Genomic DNA, 16,066 nt, shown 5'->3' with positions numbered 1-16,066 from the left:
TTTACATTTTCCTTTTTTGGATGTCTCTTCTAATTGTTTACATTTCAAAACTTTCCCAAAAGAGTATGGTTTTTATAATTTTTAAAATAACTACATCCACTATTTCTCTCCACTATACGCACTTTATACATATAATATTAATCGGTCTCACTACTTTACTAACATTTTTAACTTTTCTCCACTATTTTATCATTTTTCTTAAACTCCGCGCCCCACCCCAAATGACGGAGTAAAATTTAACAGAACTATATACCTGATTTGGTGTAGCCATTAATTTAACCAGATATAAGTACATCTGTACATGGAGAGTGATGGCCAGTTAAGTTTCTCCCACCATCTTATTCCTCCCTCTCTCTCTCAACTTCTTGTGATCAAAAAACTCTACCGACTTCTCATTTCTCTCTCTTCATCTACATCTGCTTATAGTCACAAACATTCATCACACGTACAACTACAATACAGGGCCTGTTGATATTGTTATTCAAGTCTGATCCATTTCTCTCAACAATCAAAAACAGTTCAAAACAAGGCTTATTAACAACTTACACAAGAAAATAAAAGATGGGGAGATCACCTTGTTGTGAAAAAACACACACTAACAAAGGAGCATGGACTAAAGAAGAAGATCAACGTCTCATTAACTACATTCGTCTTCACGGTGAAGGGTGTTGGCGCTCCCTCCCTACTTCCGCTGGTACGTGTCACTGTTCTCACGCTAAAACTGTTCTCCTTACGACATCTTATTGTTTGTTATTTGCGTTCATATCACTACAAGGAAAACAGGTTGACACAACAATTTTTAACCGTTGTTTAATATCCCTCAATACCGTTGAGTATTGAGGTGTCGTATGATACGCGTATCAGATAACGGTAATCTTTGTCTGTCTTCATTTTTTTCCTGTAAATGCATAATTATAATTTAGTTTTTTTCCATATTTTTGTACTTAAAAGGATTGTTGAGATGCGGAAAGAGCTGTAGATTAAGGTGGATTAATTATCTCCGTCCTGACCTCAAACGTGGTAATTTTTCGGAAGATGAAGACGAACTCATAATCAAGCTTCATAGCGTCCTCGGTAACAAGTATGTTAATATCTACGTTCAATTTAACAAAAATTCACTTGTACGGACATTGTATTTCGATACAATTCATTTACGAAAAAGTATACTCTAGCAAAAACAAATGTACTGACATGTAAATTGATCTTGTTTTCCAGATGGTCATTGATAGCTGCAAGATTGCCAGGAAGAACAGACAACGAGATCAAAAATTACTGGAACACGCACATTAAACGCAAACTCATCAGCCGTGGCCTTGATCCGCAAACTCACCGATCCTTTAATTCAAGTTCTTCAGCTGCCATTCCCACCGCGAATGCCATAGCTACCACGTCTCTAGACTTCAGAAAAAATGCTAGCACTGTTGCATCGAAAATGTTACCTAGCCAAAATCAACTTAACAGGATGTACAAGTTCAAAACCGAGTCGATCGAGGAAGGAAATTGCAGCAGCAGCACAACAGAAGAAACTCAACAACAACAACAACAACATTATTATCAGAAAGAGCAGAACAAGCCTGTTCTTGATCTCGAGTTATCGATAGGACTTCCTGTAACTCGAACCGACCAGAAAACCGAATCAAATTGGCACGGTTCGAGGATCACGAAACCTTCCGCCCTGGTAGCACCCCGGATGTGCCTGTGTTGGCAGTTAGGCTTTCAGAATAAGGCAGGTGAATTTTGCAGTAATTGCAGAAGTAGCACAACTGCATTTTACAGTTAATGTTGGTAGGAAGTTTAAAGCTGCTAGATTTTAGATATCTGATGCATTTTGTTAATTATTACTACTCCAAGTGTAAATTTTTGTATCAAAACTTACGACAATATTGTTAATTATGATATCGTTATTGTATAATTTTAATCATCAATTTCAATCAACTAATACTAAAAATGCATCATATACATATATATTAAACTAGGACTCGAACCCATACTCCCTAAACCGAGTTCTGAATCTTATAACAGTCCCGTCTAACAATATATAGTGTCCGTTTGTGAAATCTTAAAATAAGTAACTGATGACTTAAAATTAATCAGTGACTTAAAAGTGATTAATATATAAATACTTATAAGTTATATAAGTGTTTGCTTAATTTTACTTATAAGTCAGATTTTTTTTAACTTAAATGAATTAAAATAAATAATTTTTAAATACTATTATCTTAATTCATGACTTTTAAATTAACTTAAAATTTAAAAATATATATTTAAAAATTAAATTAATAAAAAAAAGTGAAAAATCAAAATAAATTGAGAAAAAGTACGTCGTTACCAACATTCAATTTATAAGCTTATAAATTATAAATTTGGTTGACAAACAGTCCGAGATAACTTATAACTTATAAGCCTGTACACAAAAACGCTCGTAATAAACTAGCTCGGGGTATGCATAGGATCGTGAAATTCACAATAATGAAACCTTGAGGAATGGCTATATGGATCATGCAATCTTCTTATTTATAAACCTGTGAATAAATAAAATAAAAATGATGAAAAAGAAAGGCGAATAACATGTGACATGTTTGGAGGGTAGGTAACCAAATCACAAAATACAGAAAGGAAGTAGAGAGTTGGGGTTAGTTAAGAGTTGGTGATGTGATTACGCAGCCAGGTATGGAATACCCACGTTATTACGAATATTAATGGGTTATTAGGCCAGCCAAACATGACCTTATTTTTAAGATTAAACCTACCATTTTCACATGATCACACGTTAATCTCTTTGCTTAACTGTATAAGCACATGTGTATCATGTATGCATGGTTCCATAATACAAGGGCGGATCCAGAAATTTTAGGCGGATCCATGAATTTTAGTTTAGTGGAACACCAAGTAAATTTTAAAAATAATTCTTTATATTTTCGAATTTTCGGAGACATTTTCATATATTTTCAAAAAATTTAATGGTGACAAAACGTAAAATTTAATTTTATAGGTCCCCTGACGTCCCTTACTAGATCCTCCTCTAGTTGCATACACTCTTTCCGCTCAACATATGCCAAAAACGATCCCCGAAAACGTTTCAAAATAATATACATCGTTAATTATGCGAGCGACTCATATATATAAACAGACTCCGTAAACTCAGCACTTGGGAACGTTTTTATAAATACTTTTGAAATTCTAACATTTCTCTTAAATTAAATCAAACATAGGATGGATTTAAATAAAGTTTCAGAGAAAATAGGATATGGCGTAAAATCTCAATAAATGAATAATCTTATTAAATAAATAATAATTTCCGGTTATAATTGAATAATTGAAAAATCTAATTGGAAAAAAAGTTGAGATGGTTGGTGGAGTTTGGTAGATGTATGATGCTTGAAAATTGAGATTGCAACTACTTCCGTCTCTTCTAATCAATTTGAAACCCTACATTTTTGTTGGAGCTCATATATGACGTAGTTAGAGATGTGTTATATCTTTTTTTATATCTATATTATAAATATAGAATAAAATTACAAAAATTAAAATTTATCACTCCCTCTATATTCTGTGCTAGCACAGTTCTATAATTTGTGCTAAACATAAAACAAAAGATAAGTGGAGTTATAACTTACACATCATTCCACCTCATCCCAGCTCATCAAAAAATAAAAAAATAGCTAGAAAAAATAATTTTATATTCAAAATATTGGGATACTTAGGGAGTTGATGAAATTTGGAACAAAATATAGAACGAACAGTTGAAACCATCGGAGCTCTAATGTTATTTTAGCACCAAAAACTACTTTTTGGTATTAAATTACAGCTTCACTTATTTTTACACCACCACTCTTAGTAAAATTTCTTTTAGAATCGGGTTAATTTAGAATTCTGGTTCCGCCACGGTGATTTATCTGTAGACTATTCCACTACATATGAAACAAGAACAGAGTCAATACAGTAAGAGTTGGATCATGCATTGCAGACTTCTGATACAAAATGCTCCTATGGGCTCTGTTAAGCACCATACTACTAGTTTACCTTACCTCCACGAGATGCCCGGCTGTCTGTGGGAGGTACCGTTATGCATCTAGCATTTCGGTATCGCTAAATGCAATAGATTGAAGTTGATAAGAGTAAAAACGTACTTGCTTCTCATTAAATCGAATCCAGAATCATTACATCAGAAATAATACTCGGAGCGACATTCGTCCACTCCTGAATGCCTAACACAGAATGAATGGCTCTAGCTAACGTATTAGCAACTACATTCGTAGACCTATGAACAAACTGAACTAGCACATTAGCAAAGTTCTTTAACAAATCAACACAATCTTCTGTGATAGTGTGCCTAACATATTGATTTCAATTAGGACATTAAAGTAAAACGACAGTAAAATAGCTCCCCTTTGAAGTTTAGCAAGTTTATGATTAGATTATTCTGTCATATTTTGGACAGTTACATTCCCTCTGTGTTGCTTAAAACTCCAACAGCAGCAGGATGATTGCAATATTTTGACAACATTAAGCAACTCTTAAACAGAGCACAGCTAGATAGATCAAGTGGTTAAAATTTATCCTCTGTCATTCCAGGTTTTGCGTTTGAACCTCGCTCACCCTAAGAATTCCTTAAAACAGATACTCATGCAGTCATGCTCACCCCGAGATACTCATTTGTAAGGCTATAAGAGATATTTGTCAAAAAGCAACTCTTAAACGACACGAAGCTAGCAAGCCTTTTGAAGCCAGCGTCTGGTAGCCAGCAGAGCCTCATCCCTGTCTTCTTCTAGTCAGTGGAATATTCCAACCAAACATAGTTGGCACGTTATTACCAAGATAAGCTTGAAACAAACCAGTTGCTTGATTTATGTGGGCGGTCTCATTGTATAAACCAATTACTTTCATAGATATTATCATAGAAAAGAAATACAAATTTATAAACACTGGCATTGATCTCTTCAAGGAAAGAAACTCAATGGGCTTCTCAAGCTGGCTCTATACTAACAGCACAAAACAAGTTCTGAAAATCGTTCATCCTGGTGGCCACGCAGAGCTTCATGATAGGCCAGTTCTTGCTTCTGAGATTATTAACCGGAATCCTAGATGCTGTGTTGCACATCCCAATGTTTTCCAGCAACCTTGGGCCATTGTTGCACCAGACACTACATTAATGCCAGGCCAGAAATTCTACGTGGTGCCTGTAACTACTATAAGAAGGCTTCAAAAGTTGTCTTTGAAGTATAACACCTCTCAAAATCAAGATGTTAGTCGTGATGATCACGGGGGAGGGGATGCCTTCAACACTACCTGTTGGCAGTCCAAACCGTCAAGCGAGGTCACATCTAATGATAGTTATTGTGCATGTTTGAGGAGTGGAAAAAAGATAAAAGGGAACAACAATGAAGAATCTAGCAAGGAGAGGTTAGCAAGAAACTTAACTTATTCGGAGAAAAATGCAGAGTCCAAGAAGGGGAGCAATGATCTTAGTGTCAGGGGAGGAGGACCTCCCAAGAGACTTATTGCTGTTGATAACTGGCATCCAGGTCTAGAGAGCATTGGTGAAGAAATTGCCTCTGCTGAATATATACCATGAAGAAAGATTTATCAGTTTAAATTTGTTTATTGATTCACATATTTTTATCTAGAACTTTGCAATATTTGCAACTGAAAATAACCAAATCAAGAAAAAATGACAAAAATATCTGATTTTTTTAAAAAATTAACAAAAATAGTCATTTTGAAAAAAATAACCAATTTTAGCCACAGCCAGTTGGTATCCCAATTTATATAAAATACCCCACTGTTAGTTGGATATTTCATATATGAGATACTCTACTGATAGTTGGGTATCTCGTATAAAGTGAATACTCCATAACAGTTGGGTATCCATCTGCTAAAATTGGTCAAACTTTCATTTTTGTTAATTTTATATAAAAATAGGCTAAATTTATCCTTCACCCCAAAATCAACCACTAATACAACTTTAAAATTTAAGTAATTATAATATTTTTGGCTGGATAATAAGCTACTTAAATTATACAGTCAAAAAGATTCTAATTACTTAAATTGAATAACAGTCTAAATTCTGGTTCTGGACAAGGGAGTTCAGTTGGCCCAAACACGCTCATAGTCTAAGTTTGAGGTGCTTTCTGTACAAGGCAGTTCAGTTGGCTCCTGTTCCAGTTTTTTGGAAAACCAGTGAGATTGCGAGAAAGGTTTTCGAGTTTCTGCAAGGCTCAGTTGGAATAATCTAAATGGAAGTCACAATGAGAACTCTAGCTCTAGCAAGTTCTCATTGTGACTTCCGACTTACATTTACTTCAATTATTTCAAGCAATATCAAACAAAACTAGAGTTTCCACAAAAAGGCTAATGATATAAGGTGATATAGAGTATTCGTCGTGATAGGTATAAGGAGTCGATTCAACAAAATAATATGGCTCATGAGTATAAAGATCATATGAAATCAAATTGTTTGAATTTGAAAGTAGTGGTTCACCTGTGTTTTTTATACCCAAAACTTGAGCCGGAACGTTCTCACTTATACCAAAACTTATCTTTTTCTCCCAAGAAAACTCAGCTACCATGTTGTCTTTCAACACCCAAATGCCCAAATCAACAGTTCCATATTCGTCACCGCCTTCCTCTGCAACTTCTTCATCGACCTAAACAAAGTAAGCAAGAGATTGACCAAGTGGAAGCATAGGAGGAAACTCATGCAGACAGTAACTATAATACATCCAGGAAGGCATCATGACTTGTCCTAATATATTTGTCTTTGTATTGAGGTACATAACTAACTGACCTGACATGATAGAGTCCCCTACCCAACATGCAGTACCATTAACAAATACTGATCTTTTCTGGAAAAAAAAACAAATACTGATCTTTCATTAAATATATATCCATCATTTGTGTGAATGTTCCGTCCAAAATGCCCACTGAATACGCATCTGTATCTGAGAAATGTGTGCTCAATTTTTTAAAAAATAATAAATTACACGCATTCACAGAATGTGTATTCACTTTTGCCCTGCAGTGAATATAACCGATGAATACGAATGAAAATAGTTACTTATACAAAAAACTTAAGTCCGGCTCCAAAACACTCAATGTAATATCTAAACAGTATACTGTTCAAGTGTACATGGGCCGTAAATTCATTCTACAATTCAACATTTCTATGCACTTTCAATTCCCTTTAAACTATAATACGATCTATACATTTTTGCAGGCCATATAGGATAACTGGTAACAACGTGAGCGAGTAACCTGTAACAAAGTTATCTTCTTATTCAGAACATTTTTGTTTCAGAGTGAGCCAATAGCCAGCCATACGAAACCTGAACCTGCAGGCTGTAGAGTAACCTGAACAGTTTATATCATATCGCATAATGTACGTATTAGCATGGCACCTGATAAAGAAGAAAAACAAAATAATGTCGATCAAGCATCAGCTGACCAAGTACTATCTGCATAACAACAAACTTGGCTTCTGTTAGACGTATGCATCACGAGCCACATTTGTAGAACCAAGCTTGTTAGTCATATCAGGTAAGTATTAATGTATAACTACTATGCTTATGATAAAATAACTTAGATAAGCCAAGCCATTTTGGTTCACAGTTGAATCTTTCTCACTGACACAAATCTAAACATGCTGCACACAGCACATTGACATAACATACACTATAAGGAAAAAGAGTCTCCAAGACAAACTACATGGAAAGGCGATACATAACATTGCGATACTAAAAGCCAGATGTATCATCTGATAAAGATAAAACTACAGACAACTTTGTCCGAATTGTCAACATAAAAAACTATTAAGCTAATAGCAGAGCAAACTCCTAGCCTACAGGCCAATCGTCAACTACACAAACATAAGACGCTACAAAATAGAGCAAACTCCTACCGTACAGTGATAGAATTCAAGAAACAAAACTAGAATCAACAAGATCCAAATCATCTCATCCTATTGTGCACATGTACTAACAATCCCTGACCACCTCAGCAATCAGATATTGATATCTTGAGTTGTAAAAACTGTAACAAGTTCTCACTGTGACTTCTGACAATTTACTTCAATTATTTAAATCAATATCAAGCAAAAGTAGAGTTTCCACAAAAGGGCTAATGACATAAGGCGAAAGTTTGGAGTCCTGCTCATGGTAGGTATAAGGAGTCGATTCAACAAAATCATATGGTTCATGAGTATCAAGATCATATGAAATCAGATTGTTGGACTTTGCAAGTAGTGGTTCGCCAGTGTTTCTTATACCCAAAACTTGAGCCGGAACGTTTTCACTTAGACCAACACTCATCTTTTTCTCCCAAGAAAACCCATCTACCATGTCATCTTTCAACACACAAATGTCCAAATGAAGAGATCCATATTCGTCACTGATTCTGTCTGCATCCTCCTGATCGACCTCAACAAAGTAAGCAATAGATTGACCAATTGGAAGAATAAGAGAACACCGAGCTGACGTTGCTTAAACTCAGATGTAGAAAGACGCGAGTCCGGGACAATCTTAAATTTTTGAACAAGAGGATTCCAGATATAAATGTCGGGATGATACTGATATTTATCGTCAAACATAATTGACAAACAAATTAAACCATTCGATTTTGTATACCACCAACAAGCAGGCAAGTCTTGTGGATAATGAAATGTGCAATATTCTTTACAATGTGCATCATCAGAACGTACTGTCATTACATGGTTACTTGTATTATCGAAAAGTAAATATTTGGGATTAACATGAGCGGTGAGTTTTTGATATTTAGAGTGTAGAAAGATGAACAAAAGAGTTCTTACAAGAGAATACCATGATTTTTGGACAACCGCGCAACGCAAGACATACTTGACAGGAAGTCTTTTGAGCATTTCCGACAGAAGCTCTTCAGGGAAGTCATAGGAGGGCATGTACTTGTGTTTTAACAAGCTCATTTCTGTTCAATTTGATTGTAGGAAGACAGGGGAGACTGTGCAACTAGGAATGCTTTTGTACGCCCCAAATCCCAATTAACAATCAATTAAAGGATTATCAGGTTTTTTAGAGCAGAGTGAGCATGCTCGGAGTAGTCCAAACAACCATTTTGGTTCAACTTTGCATCATTCTCAATGACACGAATCAAACGTTCTGCATATAGACATAACATACACGTATTCACAAAAGGGAAAAGAAAATCGGAAGGTCATACTAAACAAGTTCTCTATTAGAGCGACTTACAATAATATTTAATGATCGTTTTCAACAATCCGATCATATGGATGTGCAAATTATGGAAACTCCGAGACCCATGCTTACACTATACCACTTCCAAGCAGAAAACAAATGATGAAATAAAGTACATGATAAGGCATTTACATAACAATATAAAAACCCAGATAAAAGGTGCTGAATTAATCAAAGACCTAACTAAACAAGCAGAAAATAAAGCTAAAGAAACCCATAACACACTATCAAACAGAGCAAACTCCTAAAGTACAGCGATAGAATTAAAGAAACAAACACAGAATCTACAAGAAAAGAAAAATTGTCTGCCCCATTGGTCATATGATTCAACAAAATCATATGGCTCGTGAGTATCGAGATCATATGGAATCAAATTATTTGATTTAGCTAGTATTGGTTCCCCATTGGTCCTTATGCCCAAGACTCGAGCCCAAACAATTTCACCTAGACCGACACTCATCTTTTTCTGCCAAGATAACCCACCCATCTTATTTTTCAAATTTCAATACCCAAATGCGCAAATGAGGAGAATCATATTCGTCTTTTTGTCAAAAAAGAACTCAGTTTCCAGTGTACAGTCCCACTGTCAACTACACAAACATAAAACACTACGAAGTAGAGCAAACTCCTGCCGTACGTACAATGATAGAATTCAAGAAACAAAACCAGAATCAATAAAATCCAAATTATCTCATCCTTTTCTGCACATGTACTAACAATCCCTGACCTCATTAGCAATCAGATTTGACAACCTGAGTTGAAAAAGCAAGTTCCCATTGTGACCTGTGACTTAAAATTTACTTTAATAATTTCAATCAATATCAAGCAAAAGTAGAGTTTCCAAAAAAGGGCTAATGGTATAAGGTGATATTGAGTCCTCGTGATAGGTATAAGGAGTTGATTCAACAAAATCATATGGTTCATGTGTATCAAGATCATATGAAATCAAATTGTTTGACTTTGCAAGTATTGGTTCACCGGTGTATCTTATACCCAAAACTTGAGCCCGAACATTTTCACTTAGACCAACACTCATCTTTTTCTCCCAAGAAAACTCATCTACCATGTCGTCCTTCAACACCCAAATGTCCAAATGAGGTGATCCATATTCATCATCACCTTCGTCCGCATCCTCCTGATCGACCTCAACAGCGTAAGCAATAGATTGACCAAATGGAAGAATAACAGGAATCTCTTCCTGACGTTGGTGAAGTGCAATCCAGTCAGGCACTGTGACTTGTCCTAGTATATTAGTCTTGGTATCAAAGTACATAACTGACTGTCTTAAACTGCTAGAGTAATAACATCCTACCCAAAATGCAGTACCATTAACAAATACTGACCTATGATTATTCAAAAAATCAACAAAAACCTTATCTTGGTGTATTTTCTTCCAAGAACTAGTGTTGTGACTATAAACACCAATCACGACCGAGTGTGGATACTGTTCATACGTGTCGTCCCTCTCCTCACGTAAGAAAGGTGCAGAAGTCGAACTAGGTTTGACAATATGTACCACAACATAATCATCAAGTTCCGATAAAAACCCAAAAGCTAAAGTACTCCACTTGGTCGGCTTAAATTCAGATGTAAAAAGAGGAGAGTCGGGGATGATCTTAAATTTTTGAACAAGAGGATTCCATAGATAAATGCTGGAATTATAATCAGAATCCCCAAGCAACATATTAGACATACAAATTAAACCATTTGATTGTGTATACCACGAACACGCAGGCAAGTCTTGTGGTGGATAATGAAATGTGCAATATTCTTGACAATGTGCATCATCAGAACGTACTGTCATTACATTGGAACGTGTATTATCAAAAAGTAGATATTTAGGATTAAAATGGGCTGTGAGTTTTTGATAATTGGAGTGGAGAGAGACAAACAAAGGAGTTCTTCAAGAAAATACCATGATTTTTGGACAGCTCCGCAACGCAAGACATACTTAACTGGAAGTCTTTTGAAAATTTCAGACAAGATTTCTTCGGGGAAGTCGTAGCTGAACATGTACTTGTGCTTTGACAAGCTCATATTTCGGTGCTGAGCCAGAAAGTTTCAATCGTGAGAATATTAAAAATGTGTCTGCTAGTCTCTACGCAGCTTTGCCGCTCACGATAAAATTAGGGAAAGCCGATTGTATGGGACTGCTGCTCGACCTATAGGTTTAAATGGGCATTGTATGTTTTGAGTTTTGACAATATCTTCCATTAATTTAACCCGGCCCAAGTCATATGTGTAAATTGCGCCTTGAACTAATTCTTAAAATCTTCTAATTCTAGTTATTATTTAAACAATCACATTATTGGTTAGGAAAGATACCTACTAGGAGAAATATTTGTTATGAACAAATCTGTTAAAATGTGAATTCGATATAAATGTTATAAAATTAGCTAAGATTAACACATTATTAATTTCTATATCATTGAGATATATTTCTATAAATGCAGTATGGCTAATACATGAAAATGCATACAGGGCATCTCCAAAGAAGGGGAAACCTTAGCAATAATATCCTATGTCGCATGTATTTTAGCAATTGATGCATTCCATTGGTAATATGTAAATTAAAACCCTTAGCAAAAAATTTAAATAAGCTCTTGTGAATGGCTATATATGGCCAATCTCTAAAACCTGGTAGCAAAAAATATAGCCAATATCATTGGAGTTGTAAAGCATTTTTATTGGCTATATATTAACCAATCGTTATAGCCAATATCATTGAAGTTGTAAGAGTGATTGTCTTACCCTTATTAACAAAATTTCTGCTCAGGAGCGAGGAGGGAGTAACTTTTATCTTATTCTTGACGAAATTAGTCATACTAGTACTTATTTAGAGTGTGTCATGCTAGTTGTTATTTAAAGTAGGTGTCCTGGAGTTCTACTCGTACGAAATGATAACAAGATTGCCCATGAGTTAGCTCATTACTTACCTTGGATAATAAGTAGGAAAATATGGTCTGCTGTTCCCTCTCTTTTTTCCCCCTCTTTCGAAAGTGGAGGTGGATTTTTTCTATGAAGAAAAGTTGAGTGCCGTTCCTGGGGCCTTCAAAAAAAAGGAAAAATAAATAAATATGCAGCCAAAAGAGTGTTTATCTTGCAACTACTCTTAACTCCAACAATATTCATGTTCATCAATTCTAGCGGACCTTGTCAAACAGAGCACCACTCCCACAAACATAAATCAGCAAAATCAAGATACAGAGTGATGAAACTTATTAAGCAAAACCTCAACATGATGCATTTTGTTAACCAGAACCATAAAGGTCAACCTATATAGACAACTGCTTCCGAGTTCCGCCTGTACAACTAAACACCTGATTAGATACTTGAATATTTGTACTATGGTTAACTTGTAAACTAACGTCATAGTCGTGTAACCAGGTCCTCATAATTTATGCTACTTGGAAGCCTGCTAAATGCAAATATATCTTCTGTACGACTATAATACATTCAACGATTATCAGACATTCAACAAACAAATTAAAATATTAATCAAGTTGAAAAAGGCTACCTGATGATGCAAACCTGAAAGAAGGCGCTGAATCAACCGTAAGCCTAACTAAACAAGCCGAAAATAAAGCTGAAGAAACCCAAGAACTCATACAGCAAATTAAAATAATTGGTCTCAAAGATCATCGGTAACATGCACATAGATAGCTGAAAGTTCATATATGACAAACACGTCCACTTATTTATCTCCCTAATCTATAAAACTATTCATGGAAAACGTAAATACTCTGTTGTCACTGTAATATAGCTCTTAATCTTTTATGAATATGCAGGTAGACAAACTCGAATTTGCTTAATCTCCTCGGGAAAGTCATAGGAGGGCATGTTAACGTATTTTATAAATGCATCACTCATGCTTGAATCACCACACCACACATGCTCTAGAGAAAAAAAAATCGGCATTTACAAAAATAAAATTTAGGATCTGAACCATTGCACTTGAAGTCGGTCCTTTTTTGAAATTTCACTGCAATTTTAATATGAATAAAATTGTAAGGACAAAGATGATAACCTAAGACAATTACCAGGCACAGAAGCACTGCATAGAAAGATGATGAGGAATTGTTGCATGAGAAAGTGGCTATTGTCGGAGTTGCAGAGTAAGAGCAAAGCTAAAACGGTTATGTGTGGGAAGTAGACACTAGACACGATGATCACCAGAAAACTAGGCTGCAAATTATAGAACAGTGTCATGTCAAGAACCAGCGCCAGAAAACAAGGACCATGTGTTAAAGATACGAAAACAACAGCTGTAACTTCAATTGGAGACTTCAAGTTACCATTGTGGAGCTTGAATGGAGCAACACTGTGAGGTAAAAGTGTCCAGACACTTACTGTCACTCAGAAGTTTAGAAACGGACAAAAGGTTATAGGAAAACATATGCACATATAGAACATTGACCAGCTCAATATCACTAAGTGTAATACTCCCTATATAACAGCAGCAGTTGCACCATTAGGAAAATACAAAGTAGAATGAAATGGTGTAACAATATGTAAAAGATGCAGACACAGCGTGATATGATCCGTAGCACCATTGTCCACAATCCAAGTTTCTGAAGTATAAGATTGATCAGGATAAAAATTGTTTGTAAAATGCAAACTAGTACTTGCAAATTGAGTACTGTTAATAGCAGAATACCAACTGTTAGCTTGCATTTCCGGAGCAGAAGTAGCCTGTGCAGAACGAGTATTCATACTTCATAGACTGTTGGAGTAGTTGAATAAGCTGCTTACACTGACCATCTGAGAGTGATAGAATCAGCAGAAGTAGCATTAGCTGGTTTGAGAATATCACAAACAGTAGTGGTTTTGTCTTGAAACACATCTGCACTAGTCACTTGAGTTGCAGATATAGTTTTCACATTGCCAACAGTACCAGAACTGAATCGAGGTTTAGGCTTAGGCTTAAGCTTAGGCTTTCCAAATAATTTGTGCCATGAAGGAAATCCATGAATATAGTAACACTTATCATTAACTAACTTGCTGAGCTGGTCTGCTGAACTGGCAACTTAAGATCTCCAACAAAAGTTAAAACTGCTGTATTTGTATCTTTAACACCATTCTAACAAGAAAGACAAATAAACTATCTCGGTTTTGTATCAGAGTCACAGTTTCCGCAAAGACCCTACAGCAAGTTCAGTTTTTGTAGGGTGAATAATTCAAGTGTAAGTGTAAAACCTCTTTTAATTTGTAATCATTTAATATCCATTCATCTTGATAATGATAACAGGCAATCAGGAAGAAGTAGAAAGAAAGAGTAATACTATCACTAGGGCAAGTGGAACAAGGAGATTATAGAATATAGAATCTTTTTTAAAAATACATTTGACTATTTTAGAATAATCTATAGCAGAGACCGCCGTCCATTAACAGGGTATTCATGAGAGGCTACAATAATCGTATTTGGAGTTGCCATTTGTCTTGCTGTACAAGGTGAAAATAAGTCAGTTAAATAGAGGATGTTAAAGAAATAGCCAGGAAGATTCACTAAACACTATTTTGTTCATAGAATCCTTTTTCCACTTTATTTCCTTTTAACGGACATGTAAAAATGGAACTTTTCTTCTATTTAATATATAACTTACGAGGTATAAGAATACGACTATTGTTGAGCACTTTAATAATTTGAGCAAAAAATATAAGTAGAAAAATTAACACTTTCTAGGTGTGTTTCGGCCAAAATCAAACTTTCAAGAAAAGCTTTTGTATAATCTGTTTTTTTTTTTAATTTTTAAATTCTCCTAGTTTTTCAAGACAAAAGTTCTGTAATACATGGTCCACTTTATATCCTCTGATATATTAAACAATAGATCAAACCTAAGATAAAGAAGAGAGAGCTCACCGGAACCATAACAGCTGCAATCGGTTATATTAGAAGTTACCTAGTAGTAATATCTGAAAGGAATTTTTTTAAATGCCTTGGCTTTTTCACAACAAAGTGCAAATTCAGCTCTTATCTAATTTTTTCGTTTAAGAAAGATATTAATCACACATTTCACAACTATGTTAGCTAAAAATTATATATCAAGTTCAATACAATTCTGCAAAGAACAAAGAAGTGCAAATAAATGAACAAAAAACACGAAGAAATCATAATTACCAGTTTCAAGTACTTGCAGGTAGTTCTAGTATGGCTGCAACAGCTAGGTTTGCAAGTGCAATAGTAGTCTGCATAACATCAAACTTGGCTTCTATTAGTCGTATAGATAAGATTCACATTTAATGAACCAAGCTTGTTAGTCAGGTAAGTATCAGTGCACTACTACAATAAGTAAGACAAACTAACTTAAATAGAAGCCAAGCACATCAAATGAACCCCAAGAGCTTGGTCAAGGACTAAAAGGGCAAGCATCGATAAACAGAAATGCCAAACACATTAAGATGCACAAAACATAGTCCATATAATCAACACTTATAATCTTTTTTTTCTTTTGCTAATTTAATACACACAAACCTACCTACCAGGAGTCGAACTCCTGACCTCCCGCAAGGGGGTACAAGAGCTCAACCACTGCACCAACACTTTGTTGGCTCAACACCTAGAATCTGCAATTGCTGTAGAGTGATCCAGCTGGGAACAGAAGCATTTACAGAAGGGAAGCGACCATAATCCTCAGAGACACTAATATCCTTCACAACACAGCTATTAGCAGCTCGCCAGACCTGTAACTCCTCAAAATGCTTAACTACGTCAGTAGTGGGTTGCTGAGTTGGTTACAGAGCCAATGATCTTCGTCCATGGATATCTACACTATATGTAGATAGAAAAAGATAATACAACTCTATAATAGAAAAAATCGATAGAAGAAACTACTATATTAAAA

General features: G+C 35.3%; 2 protein-coding genes and 1 long non-coding RNA gene across 9 annotated transcripts; 1 reads left to right on the top strand and 2 right to left on the bottom strand.

Annotated features, from left to right (window-relative positions):
- Nucleotides 1–299: 299 nt before the first annotated feature.
- LOC141671903 (myb-related protein 330-like) lies at nt 300–1,913 on the top strand. Its single transcript, XM_074478341.1, has 3 exons — nt 300–694; nt 952–1,081; nt 1,216–1,913. Exons 1-3 carry the CDS (start codon nt 562–564, stop codon nt 1,778–1,780), a joined length of 828 nt encoding a protein of 275 aa, XP_074334442.1. The 5' UTR covers nt 300–561; the 3' UTR covers nt 1,781–1,913.
- A 2,200-nt stretch (nt 1,914–4,113) lies between these two features.
- LOC141671902 (uncharacterized) lies at nt 4,114–11,619 on the bottom strand. 7 transcript variants are annotated; one of them, XM_074478339.1, is made up of 3 exons: nt 6,482–11,619; nt 5,417–5,558; nt 4,114–5,285 (listed from the first exon to the last, which is right to left on the bottom strand). In XM_074478339.1, exon 1 carries the CDS (start codon nt 11,026–11,028, stop codon nt 10,036–10,038), a length of 993 nt encoding a protein of 330 aa, XP_074334440.1. In that variant the 5' UTR covers nt 11,029–11,619; the 3' UTR covers nt 4,114–5,285; nt 5,417–5,558; nt 6,482–10,035. The 7 variants fall into 7 exon arrangements, with proteins under 7 accessions (XP_074334440.1, XP_074334441.1, XP_074334437.1 ...); XM_074478340.1 differs by having other exon boundaries at nt 4,114–5,289; nt 5,422–5,558; XM_074478336.1 differs by having other exon boundaries at nt 4,114–5,558; nt 6,482–6,647; nt 6,788–11,619.
- A 1,706-nt stretch (nt 11,620–13,325) lies between these two features.
- Nucleotides 13,326–16,065, bottom strand: LOC141670882 (uncharacterized). The gene is made up of 2 exons (XR_012554803.1): nt 13,520–16,065; nt 13,326–13,409 (listed from the first exon to the last, which is right to left on the bottom strand). It is a non-coding gene; the product is annotated as an uncharacterized LOC141670882 (long non-coding RNA).
- Nucleotide 16,066: the final 1 nt, after the last annotated feature.

Source organism: Apium graveolens, chromosome 7, assembly GCF_009905375.1.
Source record: "Apium graveolens cultivar Ventura chromosome 7, ASM990537v1, whole genome shotgun sequence".
NCBI lineage: Eukaryota > Viridiplantae > Streptophyta > Magnoliopsida > Apiales > Apiaceae > Apium > Apium graveolens.
Note: the sequence above shows the minus strand (reverse complement) of the source record. Positions and strands in the feature narration are given on the sequence as shown.